This window comes from Indicator indicator, chromosome Z (genome assembly GCF_027791375.1).
Source record: "Indicator indicator isolate 239-I01 chromosome Z, UM_Iind_1.1, whole genome shotgun sequence".
In the NCBI taxonomy this organism is placed as follows: Eukaryota; Metazoa; Chordata; class Aves; order Piciformes; family Indicatoridae; genus Indicator; species Indicator indicator.
The window spans coordinates 63,574,204-63,592,309 of NC_072053.1; the positions used below are offsets into that span (position 1 = coordinate 63,574,204).

The 18,106-nt window shown below is 43.0% G+C and overlaps 1 protein-coding gene across 1 annotated transcript in view; it reads right to left on the bottom strand.

Moving 5' to 3' along the window:
- Positions 1–13,358: 13,358 nt before the first annotated feature.
- The window catches only part of TRABD2A (TraB domain containing 2A), a 75,214-nt gene continuing 70,466 nt past the window's right edge, over positions 13,359–18,106 (bottom strand). Inside the window, exons 7-8 of the mRNA XM_054397606.1 lie at positions 16,294–16,545; positions 13,359–13,533 (exon numbers count right to left, since the gene is read on the bottom strand). Coding sequence (XP_054253581.1) covers positions 13,359–13,533; positions 16,294–16,545 — 427 coding nt within the window. The remainder of the gene's footprint in view (positions 13,534–16,293; positions 16,546–18,106) is intronic.

An 18,106-nucleotide genomic window follows, 5' to 3' on the forward strand; every position in this document is an offset into this window, starting at 1 on the left:
AACTAAATTGAGATTGGTTGCTGCTTCTACTTTACCATTTTTAATTCTTGATGTATCCTAAAATCATGTATCTTGAACGGTCAGACTAACACAGGGTAAGATGCAAGAAGAAGAAGAAATAATTGTCCATGAGACCACTGCTTTGCATGTGTCAACACTGAATTTCCTCTGCCATGATGTTACTTTTTCCTAACAGTTACAAACAGTTCTAAGCCCCTGATTACAACTCTCTGACACACTTTTCATAATTTATTCTCCCCAATTTTACTATCCAGAAATCCAGATAGCTATCTTCTCTTCAGTTTTTAAAATTGTTGATTAATGTGGATGAGAAGGCCAACATGCGGATGAGAATTTGACAAGAAAACTCTAGGGACACATTGTCGTGAAGGCATCACATGCCCAGAATTATGCCCCCTGATACCAGCTAACTTGTCCCAACATGTTCTGGGAAGTCCCCCCTTCCACCCTCCTTTCAGGAAGGGAAGACAAAAGGCTCAGGCGCCTGCCTGTCTCCCAAGGGGCAAACAAGAAGCAGGCAGAAATTTAAAATATATTTAATATTTTCTGGGAAAAAAAAAAAAAAAGAAAAAAAGCTGATTAATATTTAAACTTTCAAGTCAAAGAATCACAGAATCACGATGACTGGAAACGACCTTTAAGGTCATCAAGTCCAACCATTATCTAACTCTACGAGGGACACTACTAGACTAGGCTTTTAAATACATCCAGGTATGGCGATTCAACCACTTCTCTGGGCATCCTCTTCCAGTCTTTGATAACCCTTTCAGCATGGAATTTTTTCCTAATGTCTGACCTAAAACTCCCTTGGTGTAATTGGATGCCATTTCCTCTTGCACTATCAGTTGTGGCTTATGAGAAGAGACCAACACCCACCTCGCACCCAGCCTCCTTTCAGGTAGTTGTAGAGAGCAATAATGTCTTCCCTGAGACTCCTTTTCTTCAGACTAAAGGACTGCAGCTCCCTCAGCCACTCTTCATAAGACTTATTCTCAAGACTCTTCACAAACTTCCTTGCCCTTCTCTGGACCCACTGCAGCAACTCAATGTATCTCTTACACTGTGGCACCCAAAACTGAAGACAGTACTCAAGGTGTGGCCTCACCAGTACAGTGAGACAATCACCATTGTAGTCCTGCTGGTCACAATATTTCTGATGCAGGCCAGGATGCTGCTGACTTTCTTGGCCACCTGGGTACACTGCTGTCTCATGGTCAGACATCTGTTGATCAACACCCCCAAGTCTTTTTCTGCCCAGCAGCTTTCAAGCCACTCAGCCCCAAGCCTGTAGCATTACCTGGGGTTGTTGAGGTCCAAGTGCAGGACTCAGCACTTGGCCTTGTTGAAGCCCATATGATTAGCCTCAGCCCACTGATCCAGCCTTTCCAGGTCTATCTGAAGAGCCTTCCTACCCAGATTGAAATTAACTTGGTGTCATCTGTCAAATGAGAGTGCTCTCAATCTCTTCATCAAGATCATTGATAAAGATATTAAACAGGAGTAACCCAGCATTGAGCCCTGGGGAACATCACTTGTGACTGTCTGCCAGCTGGATATAATTCCCTGTACCACTCCCTGGGCCCAGTCATCCACCCAGTGCTCGACCCAGCACAGTGTATGCCCATCCAGGCCTAGGGCAGCCAGCTTTTTCATGATGATGCTGTGATGAACAGTATCAAAAGCTTTACTGAAGTCCAGGAAAACAACATCCATAGCTTTTCCTTCATCCCCCAAGCAGGTCACCTTATCATAGAATGAGATGAGGCTCATTAAGCAGGACCTGTCCTTCATGAACCCATGCTTACTGGGTCAGATCATCTCATTCCTCTCCTGAGTGACATAGGAGGACAGGGAATGCAGTCAGTTCATCACATACCATTTCTGCCATTCCATCCTCCTTGCTGGGAGGACTCACACTCTTCCAGTGTTACCATAGGTCTATTCCACAGGATGCAGTCCCTCAGCAATAGCCTGCTCAAGTGTGGGTTCCCCCTGGAGTCACAAGTCTTGCCAGCAAACCTGCTCCACCATGGGCTTCTCTCTCTTTATACAGCCACAGGTCCTGCCAGGAGTCTGCTAAAGTGTGGGCTTCCCATGCAGGGGCATCCATGGGCTGCAGGTGGTTATTTGCCCCACCATTAAACTCCATGAGCTGCAGGGGACAGCATGTCTCACCATGGGATTCACCATGGGCTGCAGGAGGTTCCTGGCTTCTGTTGACTGGAGCATCTCTTCCCCTTTATTCTTCATGGACTTCAGAGTTCATCCTTCTCTCCTGTTTGGAACTGCTGTTTCTCAGCTTCCCCCCCATCCCTTCTTACATGTATTATCATAGAGGTGCTACCACCATTACTGGTTGGTTTGGTATTGGTCAGCAAGAGGTCAATCTTGGAGCCAGCTAGAATTAGCTCCACAGTACAGAGTGAAATCTTCTAAAAGCGCCACACAGAAGCTACCCCTGTAGCTTCCCCAGTACCAAAACTTTGCCATGTGAAGCAAACACACAATTCTTCTAGCACCTGGAATCAAAAGCAGCTCAACAACTTTCACATAATGGTACAATTAAGAATTTCTATAGTGAAGCAAACACAGAGATATTCAGACACACAAATATGAGTGGGCTCACAACAAACCAGATCTACATTCTAATCCATTGAATTATTACTACTTATGTTTTAAAAATAAATCTGAAGCTGAAGCACACTAACATAGGAAGCTTTTTTGAGCTTCTTTATGAACATAAATACATTTAAAAAAAATTTCTATAAAATCCTGTAAATGACCATGTTTATGTTTTGAACCAGGGGAAGTTTAGGCTCGAGGTGAGGAGAAAGTTCTTCATGGAAAGAGTTGTTAGACGTTGGAATGTGCTGCCCAGGGAGATGGTGGAATCACCATCCCTGGAGGTGTTCAAGAGGGGATTGGACGTGGCACTTGGTGACATGGTTTAGTAGTCATGAGGTCTTTGGTGACAGGCTGGACTTTGATGATCCTTGAGGTCTTTTCCAACCTTATTGATCCCATGATTCTGTGATTCTGTGTGAGTAAAACCATGACACCACAAGCAGTGTGCAATACTCAGTACAAGCAGTGTGAAAGAAGTACAAAAAGAATGATACATTAAATACAGTTTTGATACTGGGCTATATGCATAACTCAGTTCAATTCTGCTTAAACTGATAGAAACCACCTGTTTAAAACAAAATCCATCAAACTATGATCTCTGACTGTACTGCACAGGTCCTTTCACACAGATATGTTTTCCTGTTAAATGAATCCTGCCCCTATCTAATTTCTCCCTCTTCATTCCTTGCATTTTCCCAATATTTTGGTGTTTTGGTTTGGTTTGGTTTGTTTGTTCGTTCGTGGGTTTTTTTTGAGCTGAGTGAGGTCAAGGTGATTATGTTGCTAGCAATGTGTGACTTTAAATTCAGTTGCTGGTATGTTTAAATGTTTATGTGTGTTCTTGAAGGATCAAAGCCTAAGTTCAGAATTAAAAAAGAAAAGGTTGCACAGGAGAAATGTTAGGTTTTAGCTGAGACCAATGGCCATGAACAAAGCATTCTCTTTGTGTTCTGGTCTAATAATTAACAACAGTACCATTTGTTAGGCATGTGGAAGAAGTGTGCATCACTTCTTTCACTTCAGTGAGCCTTCTACATTTCCTCAGGCCCCTGGTCCCTTGAGTAAGCTGGCAAAATTAATTTCCAAGTTAGTTATCAAGAGACATATTTCTGTCTATTTAATATTTTGTGAATGTTGTATCTTCCTTGTTCATTAAAAGTAAAGAATATTAACAACAGGGCCAATATCACTAATAAAATATGTTATTCTGAGAGGGTCGTACCAGCTTAAAGATGGAACACTTCATCAATGATCTGAAAGTTTGTATCCTACACATTTCTAATAGCCTGTCTGCAAATTTCCTTTGTGACACAGTATATGAAGACAGTTTTTATTTTATTGGCTAATAAATTAACAAAGTAAATAATTAGCTTTTCATTTTTTTTTTTTTAACCTCAGCTGACATAATTTCTAAAATATCACTCAGGATGGAATTCACAGCATATGTGACTTGATTTTCTACGAAAGAGCAATGGTAAAAGCACTTTGAATGATTTGCAGATGGATAAGACTTCACTTTGAGGTATCCCTCATAAGAAGCACAGTGGTCTGGCCAGGATTCAGAGGAACTGACTGCCAAGACTACATTGGGCCATTAATTCCCCCAAATGCATGATGTCTGGAGAGATGCATATACTGAGACAAACTTCCTATCATTAGTGCAGATGATGCCTCTACAGTTTTAATCTCTAAGTGTACTTTCTTCCATGATATTTTATTACTCCCATTGAAGCACTTAGATACATATTCAGGAACATAACACTCTCGTGTGGGAAGAAGCAACCCTAAGTCTCCTCTTAACAGAAAGGGACAGCAAGGCACAATTAGAGTAAAACTATGCATTCAAGTCAGAATACTTGAGCAAGGGATCTGAACAGTCTTCCAATTCCATTTCAGTGCTTTAACCACAAACATTTTCTTGTCCCAGAGAGAAAAACATGTCAAACAGAACTACAGACCTAGCACAAAGATGCTCTGCATGGTATAGATAATAGCGATGATATTTTGGAGGCTTAGTAACAACTTTGTCATGTTCACCTGGAGTGCACATATGTTCACTCAGGGTAGTACTGATTCTACAGAGGCAATAAAGACCAGAGTAGATATATTAAGGCAATTAAGAGCTTACTTCTAAATCAACTAGCCAGGCCTGAAGAGTAGTGAGAAAAATAAGAAGAAAAATAAGAAGAAAGAGAAAAAATAAAAAGAAATAAGAAAAGTAGTGAGAATAATAAGAGAAAAATAAGAAGATATATTAAGGCAATTAAGAGCTTACTTCTAAATCAACTAGCCAGGCCTGAAGAGTAGTGAGAAAAATAAGAAGAAATAACTGCCAGGTAAAGTGAGGCAGAGAGATATTTGTACTGCTGACTGGAATAATTCTGCAACAAGATGCCCATAGCTTGTACCCATCTTAGCTGTTCTAAAGCACTCAAGCAAGCTTTGCTTCCTTTTTTATGGTATCATTTTCTACAGTGCATGGGCAACATCTAGTGTTAGCTAAGGAATATTGCACATTCCAGCATCACGAATCAGTGACTATACAAGAGTTTCTATGAAAAACAGGTCGTCTTGCCTCAGGTCAAGATGATGTATCCCAGAGATCAGCCAGACATTACAACAAGAGGCACACATCATGGATTTGCTTGCTTTTTCTCTGTGCCTGAATGCTGTTAGTAGTCAATTCTGTTGGAATCCTATTTAGGCTTACTAATAAATAAACAGTTTGGAGCCTTGGGAAAGCAGGTTAAAGGAATACTATCTGCTCTGAAGTGATGTGTTTTAAAAGAACAAGTTTCTTAAACATATGAGTGGATGTGGACTAGGTTGGACTAGGTAAAATGAATTGCAAAGGTCCCACTGTCATTTAACCTGAAAATCCTAGAAAGCCTGCTTGGAGAGTTTCCTTCTCAAATATCAGTCTGTGATGATGACCACAGTCCAAGGAAAGTAGAAATGTGCTGGTCCTGCCAGAGAAGGGAATTACTGCCCTGGGAAACAAGGCTATTACTGAATAGAAATGGATGGATGGCTCAATTAAGTAGGAGAAAATTCAGAAAGCAGGGCCTGAAGAGAGTGTGCTCAGATGTTCCAGCAGGGAATGAAAAGAACATGTGCATGCCCCAGACAAGCTCTTTAGGACGATGGAGAATGGGACCAGGTTGTGTTGCAGAGGAGATAATTCTGAAGTCACCTGAGGCTGGCATGAAGAGGTCAACACAACTCAGACCTTTCTGCTGCGGTTCCTTCTGCATCCAAGAAAGGATGGAGATTTTCCCTAGTCCTCCTTTTGTTGTTAATGAATTTGTAGAAACATTTTTTATTATTCTTAACAGCTGTAGCTAGGTTGAGCTCTAGCTCTGCTTTGGCTCTCCTAATTTTCTCCCTGATTAAAGGTCTTTTCCAGACGTAACAACTTTAGGTCTCTGGCTTCACCAGCAGCTAATCAGAGCAGCCTCAACCTGACCTACTACGCTGTACTGAGAAGTCCCTTTTGGACAGGCTTGTTATTCCCAGTGTACGTTGTGTTATGTACAGGAACCCTCAGTGACAAACACTGTGAGTATGCAAGATTTGAATCGTTCAAAGGGCTGATGAACAGTGTTGTGAACATCTTTTGACATACTCTGCCACCACCTGATAACCTCAAGTACATCCCAAGAATATTGAATCCAATGACTATCAAGCACACAGCACAGCTATCTTTGGAAGATGCTGGTAATCAGCTCTCAAGTCATGTTTACCCATGCTCTCTAAACACAGAGGAACTGTCTGCCCCTGGTTAACTTCCTAGCAGGTGCTAAACTGCACTTGAAAGAGCTGTGGCAGAGGGAGAGATCAAAACAGGTCTTAGCCAATATTTCAACCAGAGAGCTACTTGACAGGTCCCACGCATGGTATCTATGTGCAGAAAGCAGGTCTCTTGGCCTTCTGCTGGAACTGCCTAAAATTGCACAAACTAATTTATAGGAAGATTGGGGTCTGCAGAGAGGAGAACAAAGAACTGAGACAATGCACAGATAGTAACATTTGTCAGGAAACAAAGGTAAAAGACTGTTTCTTGTCTTCAGCTGGATAAACTCCTAGTGATTTGAAGGGAGAGTGTTAAACTAAATAAAAGACAAAATGCACAAAGGCCCGCAGTCATTTGTAACAAACATCAGAGAGCTGTAACAGCAAAGTAATTGTCATCCTGGTTATCGAATTATTTATGTATCTAGAGACTGATGATATTAAGACACAAAGGACATCTTTAAATCCAAAGCTTTCACTTTCTGCAGTCTCTGTGTGTTATGATGGATTCAGTAACTCAAGATACAGAATCACAGAATAAATCTGGTTGGAAGAGTCCTCGAAGATTATCCAGTCCAACCCTTGACTGAGCACTGAAGGGTCAATGCTAAACCATGTCCCTAAGCACCACGTCCCCACACTGCTTAAACATTTCTAGGGACTGAGGCTCCACCATTGCCACGGACAGACCATTCCAATATTTGATAACTCTCTCTGTAAAGAAATATTTCCTAATATCCAGCCTAAACCTCCCCAGCTTGTAGCCATTTTGTCTAGTCCTGTCACTTGCTACCAAGGAGAAGAGGCTGGCCCCCTCCTCACTCCAACCTCTCTTCAGGCATTTGTAGAGAGCAATGAGGTCTCCCCTCAGCCTCCTCTTCTCCAGACTGAACAACCCCAGCTCCCTCAGACAATCCTCATAGGCCATGTGCCCCAGGCCCTTCATAAGCCTTGTTGCCCTTCTCTGGACATGCTCCAGCACCTCAATATCCTTCCTGTGGTGAGGGACCCAGAACTGGACACAGTACTTGAGGTGTGGCCTCACTAGTGCTGAGTACAGAGGGATGATCACTTCCCTTCTCCTGCTGGCCGAAGTGTTTCCAGTACAAGTCAGGATGCCATTGGCTTTCTCGGCCACTTGGGCACACTGCTGACTCATCTTTAGTCAATGATTAACCAGTACTGCCAGGTCCCTCTCCAAGTAACAGCTTTCCAACCGCACATCACCAAGTCTGTAGCTTACTGTGGGGCTGTGAAAAGATGTATGATCAGAGATAACTTAGCCATGGTCAAATAGAATGTTTGAGGGGTGGAGGTTTTCTGAACTGTTTGATGGCCAGATCCCTGGACATCAATAGAAAATAGCTGGTTGATTGAGTACTGGAAAACATAGATCTTGGATAATGTATAGCTGAACACTACTGGAAATATGGAAAAGGATTCAGTGGACCAAAGGCAGGTGCCTCAATTCTCTGACTCAACAATAGGTATCTTCAGAGCAGTCTTTGGAGTACGAATGCTGGTTGGCCATTAACTATCTTGAAGCACTGTGTGCTTCTAATTTTATTTCACTCAAGCCACTCAGTTTAGCTGTGACATGTTTGCAGTCAGGAGTATTAACGTGTTGTGATAGAGACTTTCCAGCCGCTACTGATACATATGGTCCTCTCAATAAGGATAAACCTACAGCATAAAAGGACTGTACTCTTGAAAGAGAAATTAATTTCGGTGTGAGAGCTGCCCTGAATAAACATCATGTGCATTCATTGGTGATATGGGAAAGCACTCTGGATGAATGAGAACAGAACAGTAGAAAAAGCCTTTGACACTGTCCCACACCACATCCTGGTCTCCAAACTGGTGACACATGGGTTTGATGGGTGGACCATGAGATGGATAAAGAACTGGCTTGATGGCCACACCCAAAGAGTGGCTGTCAATGGCTCCATGTCCAACTGGATGCCAGTGACAAGTGGAGTCCCTCAGGGATCAATCCTGGGACCAGTCTTGTTCAACATCTTTGTTGGTGTCATGGACAGTGGCATTGAGTGCACCCTCAGCAAGTTTGCTGATGACACCAAGCTGTGTGGTGCAGCAGACACGCTGGAGGGAAGGGATGGCATCCAGAGGGACCTTGACAGGCTGGAGAGGTGGGCACAAGCCAACCTCATGAGGTTCAACAAGACCATGTGCAAGGTCCTGCATCTGGATCGAGGCAATCCCAAGCACAAATATAGGCTGGGCAGTGACTGGCTGGAAAGCAGCCCTGAGGAGAGGGATTTGGGGGTGCTGGTGGATGAGAAGCTCAACATGAGCTGTCAGTGTGCACTTGCAGCCCAGAAAGCCAACCAGATCCTGGGCTGCATCAAGAGAAGTTTGGCCAGCAGGTCAAGGGAGGTGATTCTCTCCCTCTACTCAGCTCTGGTGAGACCCCACCTGGAGTACTGCGTCCAGTTCTGGAGCCCCTATTACAAGAGGGATATGGACATCCTGGAACGTGTCCAGAGGAGGGCCACCAGGATGATCAGAGGGCTGGAGCACCTCTCCTATGAGGACAGACTGAAAGAGTTGGGGCTGTTCAGTCTGGAGAAGAGAAGGCTCCGAGGTGACCTTATTGTGGCCTTGCAGTATCTGAAGGGGGCCTACAAGAAAGCTGGGGAGGGACTTTTTAGGATATCAGGTAGTGATAGGACAAGGGGGAATGGAATAAAGCTGGAAGTGGGGAGGTTCAAGCTGGACGTGAGGAAGAAGTTCTTCCCCATGAGAGTGGTGAGAGCCTGGAATGGGTTGTCCAGGGAGGTGGTTGAGGCCCCATCCTTGGAGGTGTTTAAGGCCAGGCTGGATGAGGCTCTGGCCAGCCTGATGTAGTGTGAGGTGTCCCTGCCCATGGCAGGGGGGTTGGAACTAGATGATCCTTGTAGTCCCTTCTAACCCTGACTGATTCTATGATTCTATTCTAAAACAATAATCAGTTTCAACACAGATAGAGTAAGACCACCTTTTATTAATTTTCATGCCTTAGATTTTATTTTTTGTAATAAAGGGTAAATGACATGTTTTGTCCACATTTTTCACATAGCAAGGCACTGGAAAAATACATCTTCTAAAGCATATTCCCTACTTACATAAGTGAGAGATTTTATCCTGATTTTTACATACTGACTGTGTCACAGTGTTTCATAGAGCTGATCAAAAGGGGCCATAGTAATTTACCAAACTGTATCAGCCTTTTATCCTATTTACAAAGTAACTGCAGCTTCAGCTCTACCAGGAAGAGAAAAAGAACAGCCACAAGATTACCCTGGTGTTTTTAGAAAGGACTCTCTTCTTTCAGTGCCTGGCTCTTTTTCCCTCAGTTGAAGAGCACTATATTTTTCCCTGGAGCCTTCTTGCAGAGGACCACAGAGTTAAAACAGAAATAAAATGCTTAGATTTCTTGATTTCTGTTTATTTACCTGCCTTCTGTAACTCCTCCACTTTTTCTCTCTTATCTGTTTTAGAATTATAATTTTGCTATATGAATGGTTAAAAACAGCAAAGTAACCTCCTTTCCAAAGTTTCAAAGTGAAAATAAAGAAATCTGAATCACAATGTGTATTACTCTGTGTCCTTTTATGCTAACCCTTAAAATAACAAAATCATGCAAGGTTCTTAAGGCATGCCAGAGGCTGGAGTGAGGTAATCTGTTCAGTTTATGCTTCCCTTTTCATGTTGTTACAATTATTACCTAGGAGGGATGTGTATTTTTTTAGGCCTCATTTGAAGAATAGGAATTCCCTTTTTCTTTCAGTATTTTTACTTTTCACATCTTAACCTGAAAAGGTTTGAAAGTAAACCGGCTCTGGATCCCCAGCTTGCTAAGAGGTGTTCACATTTCTCAGAAAAGCTGTGACAGATAAGAGCACATTAGTGTATATGAAAGCACACTGAGTGAAGTCCTGCCTCCTGCAATGCTTCACAAGAAAACCTAGTTTCTAACCCAATATGATCTCAGAAAGTGTAGCTTCAATGCATTAAAAGACATTAGCAGCAGAAAGGAAAAGCTGTGAAATTACAGGAGGCAGCTGTTAGAAGGTCACCGTAGTTGAAGGTAAATGATGTGTGATGTCTGGTTCATTTATCAGCAAACAGAAATAAAGTGCAAGTGCTCACTATTTCAAAAAAGAGGAATTTAGGAGCAAGCCCTTTTGCCAAGGAGGATGTTTGTCTGTGTTTTTTTCCCTAGCTGTATACATAATTGTGAAGTTTTATAATAATTGAAAAGCACATATGTCAGAACAGTAGTCCATTAGCCCAGCTCAGTCAAACAACAAATAATCAGAGGAATTCACGATACACTGCTGAACCTATGTTGTCCAACATTATTATTTAATCCAAAGAGTGTGTGACATTACCAAACCAGTTCATTGTAAAGTAGGTAGGTTTTCAATTACTGTGAATAACTTTTCAGTTATCAGCCTCCCAACAGAGAAAGAGGAATCTTGACCACAGTAACTATGGTAAGAGTCCCTTCTCATCTCAGAATGGTTCTGTTCACAGTGAACATTGGAGAGATGATTTATGACAACAATTTTAGCCAGGAGGGGAACAGCAAAGTGCACAAATGAATTAGTATATACATAGGAAAGAAATGGAAAAGGGAGATCAGGTTCCTCGGATATGACACACTGTTACAGCGCTTAAAAGGATGGGGAGGCACCTAGCTGAGGAGAATTCAGCCTCTGCACTGAGCACCTTCAGTGATTTCAGAATCAAGTTTGCTACTTATTACAAGCCTGACTGAATCTCAGTTGGAAGGCAACTAAAGTTACCTCAGCTGTTTGGGAGGGACAGATAGAGGGACAATGAAGTCTTATGGGCACATGGCGGGAATGTCTGCTTTCATGGTGATCTCTGGTACAGAGAAGTGTGGCATCTGAGCAGATCTTGGCCATTAGAATGGCTTCTTGGGCTGTTCCAATTCTGACAAACTTTTCTTGTTCTCTGGAACTAGGGAGAAACAACTTGATCCAAACCTAGAACCCTGCAGTGGTCTCTGTAAACAGCTGAGTAGCATATGCAGCTGGAGTAAGGCTATGCTCTCCATAGTTTCAAAGATCATTTCAAATCATAATTTCAAAGATTTGGTGTCCCATCGCTGGTCAGACATGACTGGTCTGGAAGAAGAAGTGAAGGGTAAAAACCAGTAGTTGAGTTCACAGGCATCAAGCCAAGCCCATGAAATCCTCAAAAATACCTTGAAAGAATTTGATTACTTTCCACCAAGACTCCCAGGATGCAGCCTCTGTAGGCAGACAATCCATCAGAGTTTAAGTACGTCGCCGTTTCCTGACACAATCAGGCAGTTGCAAACAGGCTACATAATGAATTACACCACCAGAACTGAATTATTCATAGTGCTACTTCAGGTCTCTGTTTTTCCTGAATGTTTTATAATTATTCTTCCCTCATACCTGCCTAAGAAAAACATTGGTGGTTGATCCAATTGTCTCAGCTCCCCTCACAGAGAGGAAGCTCAGGAACAACCATAGAGGAGGAAACAAAAAGAAAGGTCATCCTGGAGTTATTTCACACAGCAGTCTTTGTCTTGTAATAGAAAAAGAAATGGAATGTCTGTCTCAGTCCCTTCTCCCAGATCTTCCAGAGCCCTCTGGACCTGTGCCACACACAGGTCACACACATGATGATGAGTCATGCACTTCTGAAGGACAGAGGACATGGGGAGGAGAAGCAATACCAATGCATAAGCTAGCAGGTGTCAGGACATTCTGACACTCAGGGGACAGGTGACTGCTGTCTTTCCAAGTGGCTCAGCACACTGGCTCTGATCCGTCCCATTGATGAATTTGATTATACCTTCCCATGCGATGAAACCCTCCTAAATGGAGAGAGGGATATGCTGATCACAAGAGGAGCCACTGTAATCATAGGAGGATGTCCTGTGCAGACACAGGAAATCATTCATCACCCCTCTCATGCTTCCCGCATGCAACAGTCAATACCATGTTCATTTTAAGTAGGTGGTGAAGAACTTGAAACAGTTTAGATTGTATGAGAATTTCTACTGAAATCAGCTGAAAACTTGCAAGGATTTCCTGTGCAGGAAAGGAAAAGAAAGACCTTTCTTCCTAGAAGTGAATCTAGCTAAAAGACAACAATATATTTGTGATTTAGAAAGAGGAGAAACCTGAATTTGGTATTCTCAAATCACTGTTTGGGAAATTCTTGTTTTGGAAGCATCCAACAACATGATTGTGAAGCTTCTCAGACACTTTATTTTCCTAAATGTACCTTAGTTTGTGTTTACAAGACCTGTGTTTACAAAACCACTGGATATTCAAGTGTACCCATCTTAAACAGCATCAAACAGGGGGTAGAAACATTCTGTTTACAAGTCTTTACTGCTTTTTTTCTATTGTAGAAAGTATTGTCATGAATCTTTATATGTAACCTGAAGCCCTGACAGGCAACAATGAAAAACATTACCAGTATAGACATAAAATACCAACTTCTCTTTCCCAGACGTGTTTAGATGACCAAATTATTCTGTTCTAATAAATAAGTTAATGGTGTGTAAATCATTTTACAAGGCACTGAAGGTGAATAAATTTAGTTGGGTTAATACAGTTAAACAACTATGTTATAGCAACATTATCATCTCCCCAAAGTATTATGGAATAACATGAAATCATTCTTCTGCAAGAGAAGGATAAATTACAGCTTGATTAAAATATCTTCCCCTGTATTGGGTGGGTCAAACCAGTTAATAGCGTTAACGATCCAGATCCAGGAAAAGGAGGCTGTTTAAAAACACCCCAAAGAACAGGTGTCCCACTCAGTCTTCTATTTTTGTTTTTTTCACATAATCTTCTTTTTTACTTTTTAAGGTGAGAGCCCTGCAGTGTGGCTGTCCTTGTGTTTCAATGCAGTGTTATCATAACCAAAGTCAAAGGCAGGAGGGAGAAAGAACAGGAAAGGTGGTGAGCGCTGCCAGTGTCTGCATGCGTGTGACTGAACCATCCGTGGCCCCGGGGGCGGGGTTCGACTGTGATGTAGCCATTAATGATGCGGATCTGGGGAGGAAGGTCAGTAGCACTGCAAGGCAAAAGAAGAATGTCAGACCAGACCCAGCCCAGAACTGCCTGATGCCTGCAAAACAGGAGGTGATCAACCTCTGAAGCCCACTATCAGTCTTCCAGGCTTCTAAGTAGGGTCTCCAGTACTGATTCCATGCTGTGAGGACTGTGTCTCTTAACAGCAGAGCACTGCTTTGTCCCTTCCTCACAGGTGTGGACAGCTCCAAGGATGATGGCACTGCCCAGCTGAACTGCAATGCAGTCTTGAGGTGGACTAGGGAAGAGATTGAGACAGATGGAGACAGCACCAAAAAACCTGCCCTATACTAAGATCTACTCAGCCAGCCTACCCATTGCTCCAACATACTCGGTCAGGAGGGTAAGATGTCCATGTTCCTTGAACTTTCAGCTAAGCAGAAAAATATGTAAAAAGAACAAAACTAGCTTTCTTGTAGAGGAGTGACACTACAGTGAACACAGCAGGAGTGAGGCAATTCAGCTGAATCCATCTTCCCCAGCCATGCTTCTGTACATTCATCTTAACATGGGCCAATCTTTTTCCTGTACTGCATGTTCCCTCCCACAGGGTTTATAGGAGAAGAGCCACTTCAGAAATGTGCCCTAGAATCCCTGGGAAAAGACAATACTGCCAGTGGTATTAAGGACTCTGAGGTGGTGAAAAAGAGCTGAGTAAGAGCCTACATGATGCTGAATTCATATTATGGTAACACATGATGGAGGACAGAAATTTGTTGCCAGGCTGCTAACACCGTGCAAGAGCACCCAACAAAGCAATTCCACTAAGCTGACTACAAGATTGTGTTAGATCATTTGAGCTGTGTCTTTCACATCTACAGGCTCACAGGAGGAAAGCTGTGAAAGGCCCATGCATATGAAACCCAATAGCTTTAATAAGAACCCTGTGTCTGAGCGCTCTGAAGAATCCTTATAGCAAGGTCTGAGGCTCCCAGGGAAATGTGCCTTGCTCACAGGTGATGTTGAGCCCAAAGGGGCTGGATTTCTGTGGGGACACACAGTGGCTGTGCCACGAGGTGGGGCTGTGACCTCAGACCATGTGTGTTCAGGCAGCCCACAGAGGCATGGAGTGCTTGCATAGGCATGTATAGTGGCAGAGAGGGTGGGGATTCCCTCTTTACACAAACTAAACCCCGAGTGTGGTTGGGGACTGAGCACAGTTGCATGCAGTGCTTGAATGACAGCTGCCTCTGTGACACTTGTGGCTTTCCCTCTGTAGTAAGGGTGCTGCAATCTCCCAGGCAGCAGTAAGCATTATTAGACTTTCCCAGTGCAACAGCTCTATTGCTGCGTGCTCAGGTTCTTTGCTACTAAAGACTGACACCTACAAAGAATTTGTCACCTAGCACCTGCATAATTTTCTAGCACAAAGGATGACTTAATTAGTAGGGGAAGAAAGGAAACCTTACAAAAGAAGAAAAGGAAAGAAGGTGTTTTCCGCTTTGATATTTATGGAGAAGTTTCCTAAGCTGTTATCTTTACCTTTGCTTTTAGCTCACTATTGCCTTGCAGTATCTTCGATCTAGCATGTAGCCCTAGTGTACCTCCAGTTTATTCACAGTAGCACATCCTCCCATCTTCCCTCTTCTGATGGCACTGATGCTGCAGGTGCATCTCACATCTGTATGCCCACTGAATTCCCTGAGCTCGACAGGAACAGATGTGTGTGAAAAACTGAACAAGTCAGCATGCAGGCAGGGTGGGAGCTTAGGATCACAAACTTTCCAAATCAGTTCCTTAGCATTTCAACTAAAGGGACTGTCAACAGAAGCTCCAAAAACCCGCCCACAAACAGCCGGTATCAGCTGCATTAATAGAATGCAAATGATACACTAAAAGAGCAAAAATTAGATGTAATCAATATAAGAATTTGTTGTACTTGTGAATCTTGGACTGACTGTCAGTGAGACATAATTTCTTCAAGTGTTTTTGTCTCCCCTTCTCTCCAAACTACTCAGGCTGGAGGGAGGAGCAGAGAGAGGGCACAAAACTATTCTAGAAAAGAGGAAAAGGGAACCTGGTCTAAAAGTATCACAATGGCTCAGTGCTTGGAACAGAGCAACAGTGGCTGCACCTGCTTGCAGTATAAAAGACAGCAGCAGACCCAGGTCTATGTGTTACCTGACAGGAAAGAAACACTAAGCCACAGGTCACATTATAGCTTGTCAGGGAGAAGTTTGGAGTTATTTTGCAGGCTGTTGTAATTCTTGTAGGTGAGTAAGCTCTTTTGGATGAAAACTGGAGGATATGTGTGAACCTTTGCCCCACAATACTCCATTTTTGTATTAAATCCATTAGGCTGTTGTCCTCCTTTCCAGATCTCCAATAATGTCATGAAGCTCAGGCACTTTTAAAGACCAGAAGAATACAGACAGTGGGAATTCTGCATAAACAATGCCCAAATGCAAGCAGTACATATGCCAGATACAACAGTTTCCATATACATACAAAGTCCAAGGCTTTGATCTGTATCATGTACCATTGGACTCAGCCTTCTGTGATGAGGACTGGTACATGCTCACAATCAAGATCAAATGCAAAATGGTCTAGACAAGGCTTCCACTTGTATTATGCCTTATTTTCCACAAACCTAACACATGCAGCCCTGAGTCAATATTTCAGCAAGAGCACAGTGAGGGAGAAGGTCAGGTCCTACCCTCAGCCCCTGCAGAAGTTTGGTGTGCTAATCAGTCTAAGTCCAAACTGCAGGACAAACCCTCCTCCCTCACGAAGCATTAGCTACCTTTCTTCAAGACGAACCCAGAGGTCATTAAACTGCCGCAGTCTTCGCTTCTTCTGCTGCTGCTTCTTCTTTTTATACTTCCTGTCTACCTTCTCCAGCACATCGATGCTATAAGGGAGTTGCAGGTGAGGCAAGAGCTCTTCTTTCTCCTCCTTCTGGGGGCGCAACGGCAGCTGGAGTTCCTGAGATGAGACAGAGGAGCTGTGTGCCAGTGATGATGATGAAAAGGCTAACAAGGTTTGTGGGGGGTTTCTGGTGGAAGAAGGAGGGAACACAGATAACAGTTGAAAGGGCTTTCAGGCAGAATCTTGGCACAGATAGTACCAAGACACATAAAAAAGAGGTATTTCTCTCTGACATATTTGATGGATGGATTTGGTGAATTTCTCTGCCTTGTATTCCTACTCCCTCTTCCTTAAGTCAATATTCTGATCAAAACAGTTCTCTTTAATGAAAAGAAGCTTTGCAAAAGAGGTCACCTGGAACCAATAAAAGAATTCAGTCTGCCTCAGAGTGGAATGTCTCTTGGAAACAACCTTGTGCATCTAGGAAGAGATGAAGAAAGAATTGTCTTCAAAGTAAGATAAGGTCAAATCACATTCCTCTAATCTAACTACTGCAGAACAAAGACTAGATTATTCCTTCAGCAGTTCCTACTCAGAACCAACTAACAAGCGGCAGGGGAAAGGGGCAGGGATAGGATGACTAACTTCACTAGCAGAAGGAGCCCATCCTAGATCAAGAACTCCTCCTGCTGGAGAAGGCAAGTAATTAATTACTTCACAGATTGGTCTTGCAAATCATTGTCATATGGCTTAATATACCAACAAGCAATCATTTGGGCTGTCTAGTCTGAAGCAATTGGAAACAGACAAGCTGCAACAGTGGCAACCTCATCCTCATCTCATTTTCTCTCTCATGAAGCCAGCTTGCACTGAGCAGTGAATACACAGCATTTATAAAACACCTGGTCAGGGGATATATGTGACACATGAGACCAGAGCTCAACTCTCTACTGCAGTGCTGAACTCTAGTGCAAGAGTTTATCATCTCCATGATGATCTGCAAAAGGAGATAATGGTGTCCTGCCACTCAGACAAGCATACCATGGAGCATGAAATAGTGGCTTCAAAGGATTGCATGAGACAAGTATAGTGGACTGCATGGAGGGGAGGAGGCTGATCAATCACAGCTCTCCTAAAGTGCAGAAGTGAGCTTTGCTCACATTTGTAGCAATTAATGAGAGAGCAGAGTCAGGTCTTCAGTTGTCTGGCTGCAGTATTAGACTTGGCAGTATTATCTGGAATTCCAAAGCCGCTCTAGCAAGTGAGACACTGCAGTGAGACTATGTACTATGTACAAATTCTCTTACCAGGCAAATCCTGGAAGCCCAAATGACCACTCAGAGGTTTATCTGGAGGCCAGACTGAGGGCTACTTTTACCCAGCTTCCTGTGAAGGTGTTACACTGAAGAATCAAACCATCTGCTCAACCTTGAGTACTCAAGCTCTGTTTCATCATAATTAAGCATGCAACCCCTCCTCATCTATACACCAAGGTAGGCAATCTACAGTGCCCTATCCACTCATGGCTTTGCAGGCCCATGCTCTCTTTGTTGTTTGAAACAAAGCAGTTTCCCAGTTTTACTTGTTCATGAGCATCTTGGATGAGCTCAGTCCCCTCTGTGGGTACGCAGAGCACAACACATATCTTTATGAATACGTCATGAAGAGATGCAGCAGTCCTCTGTAACAGGAAAAAATTGGAGACTGGCTTGGGTTGAAATTGAGAAAGGTAAGAGAAGTACACAGAT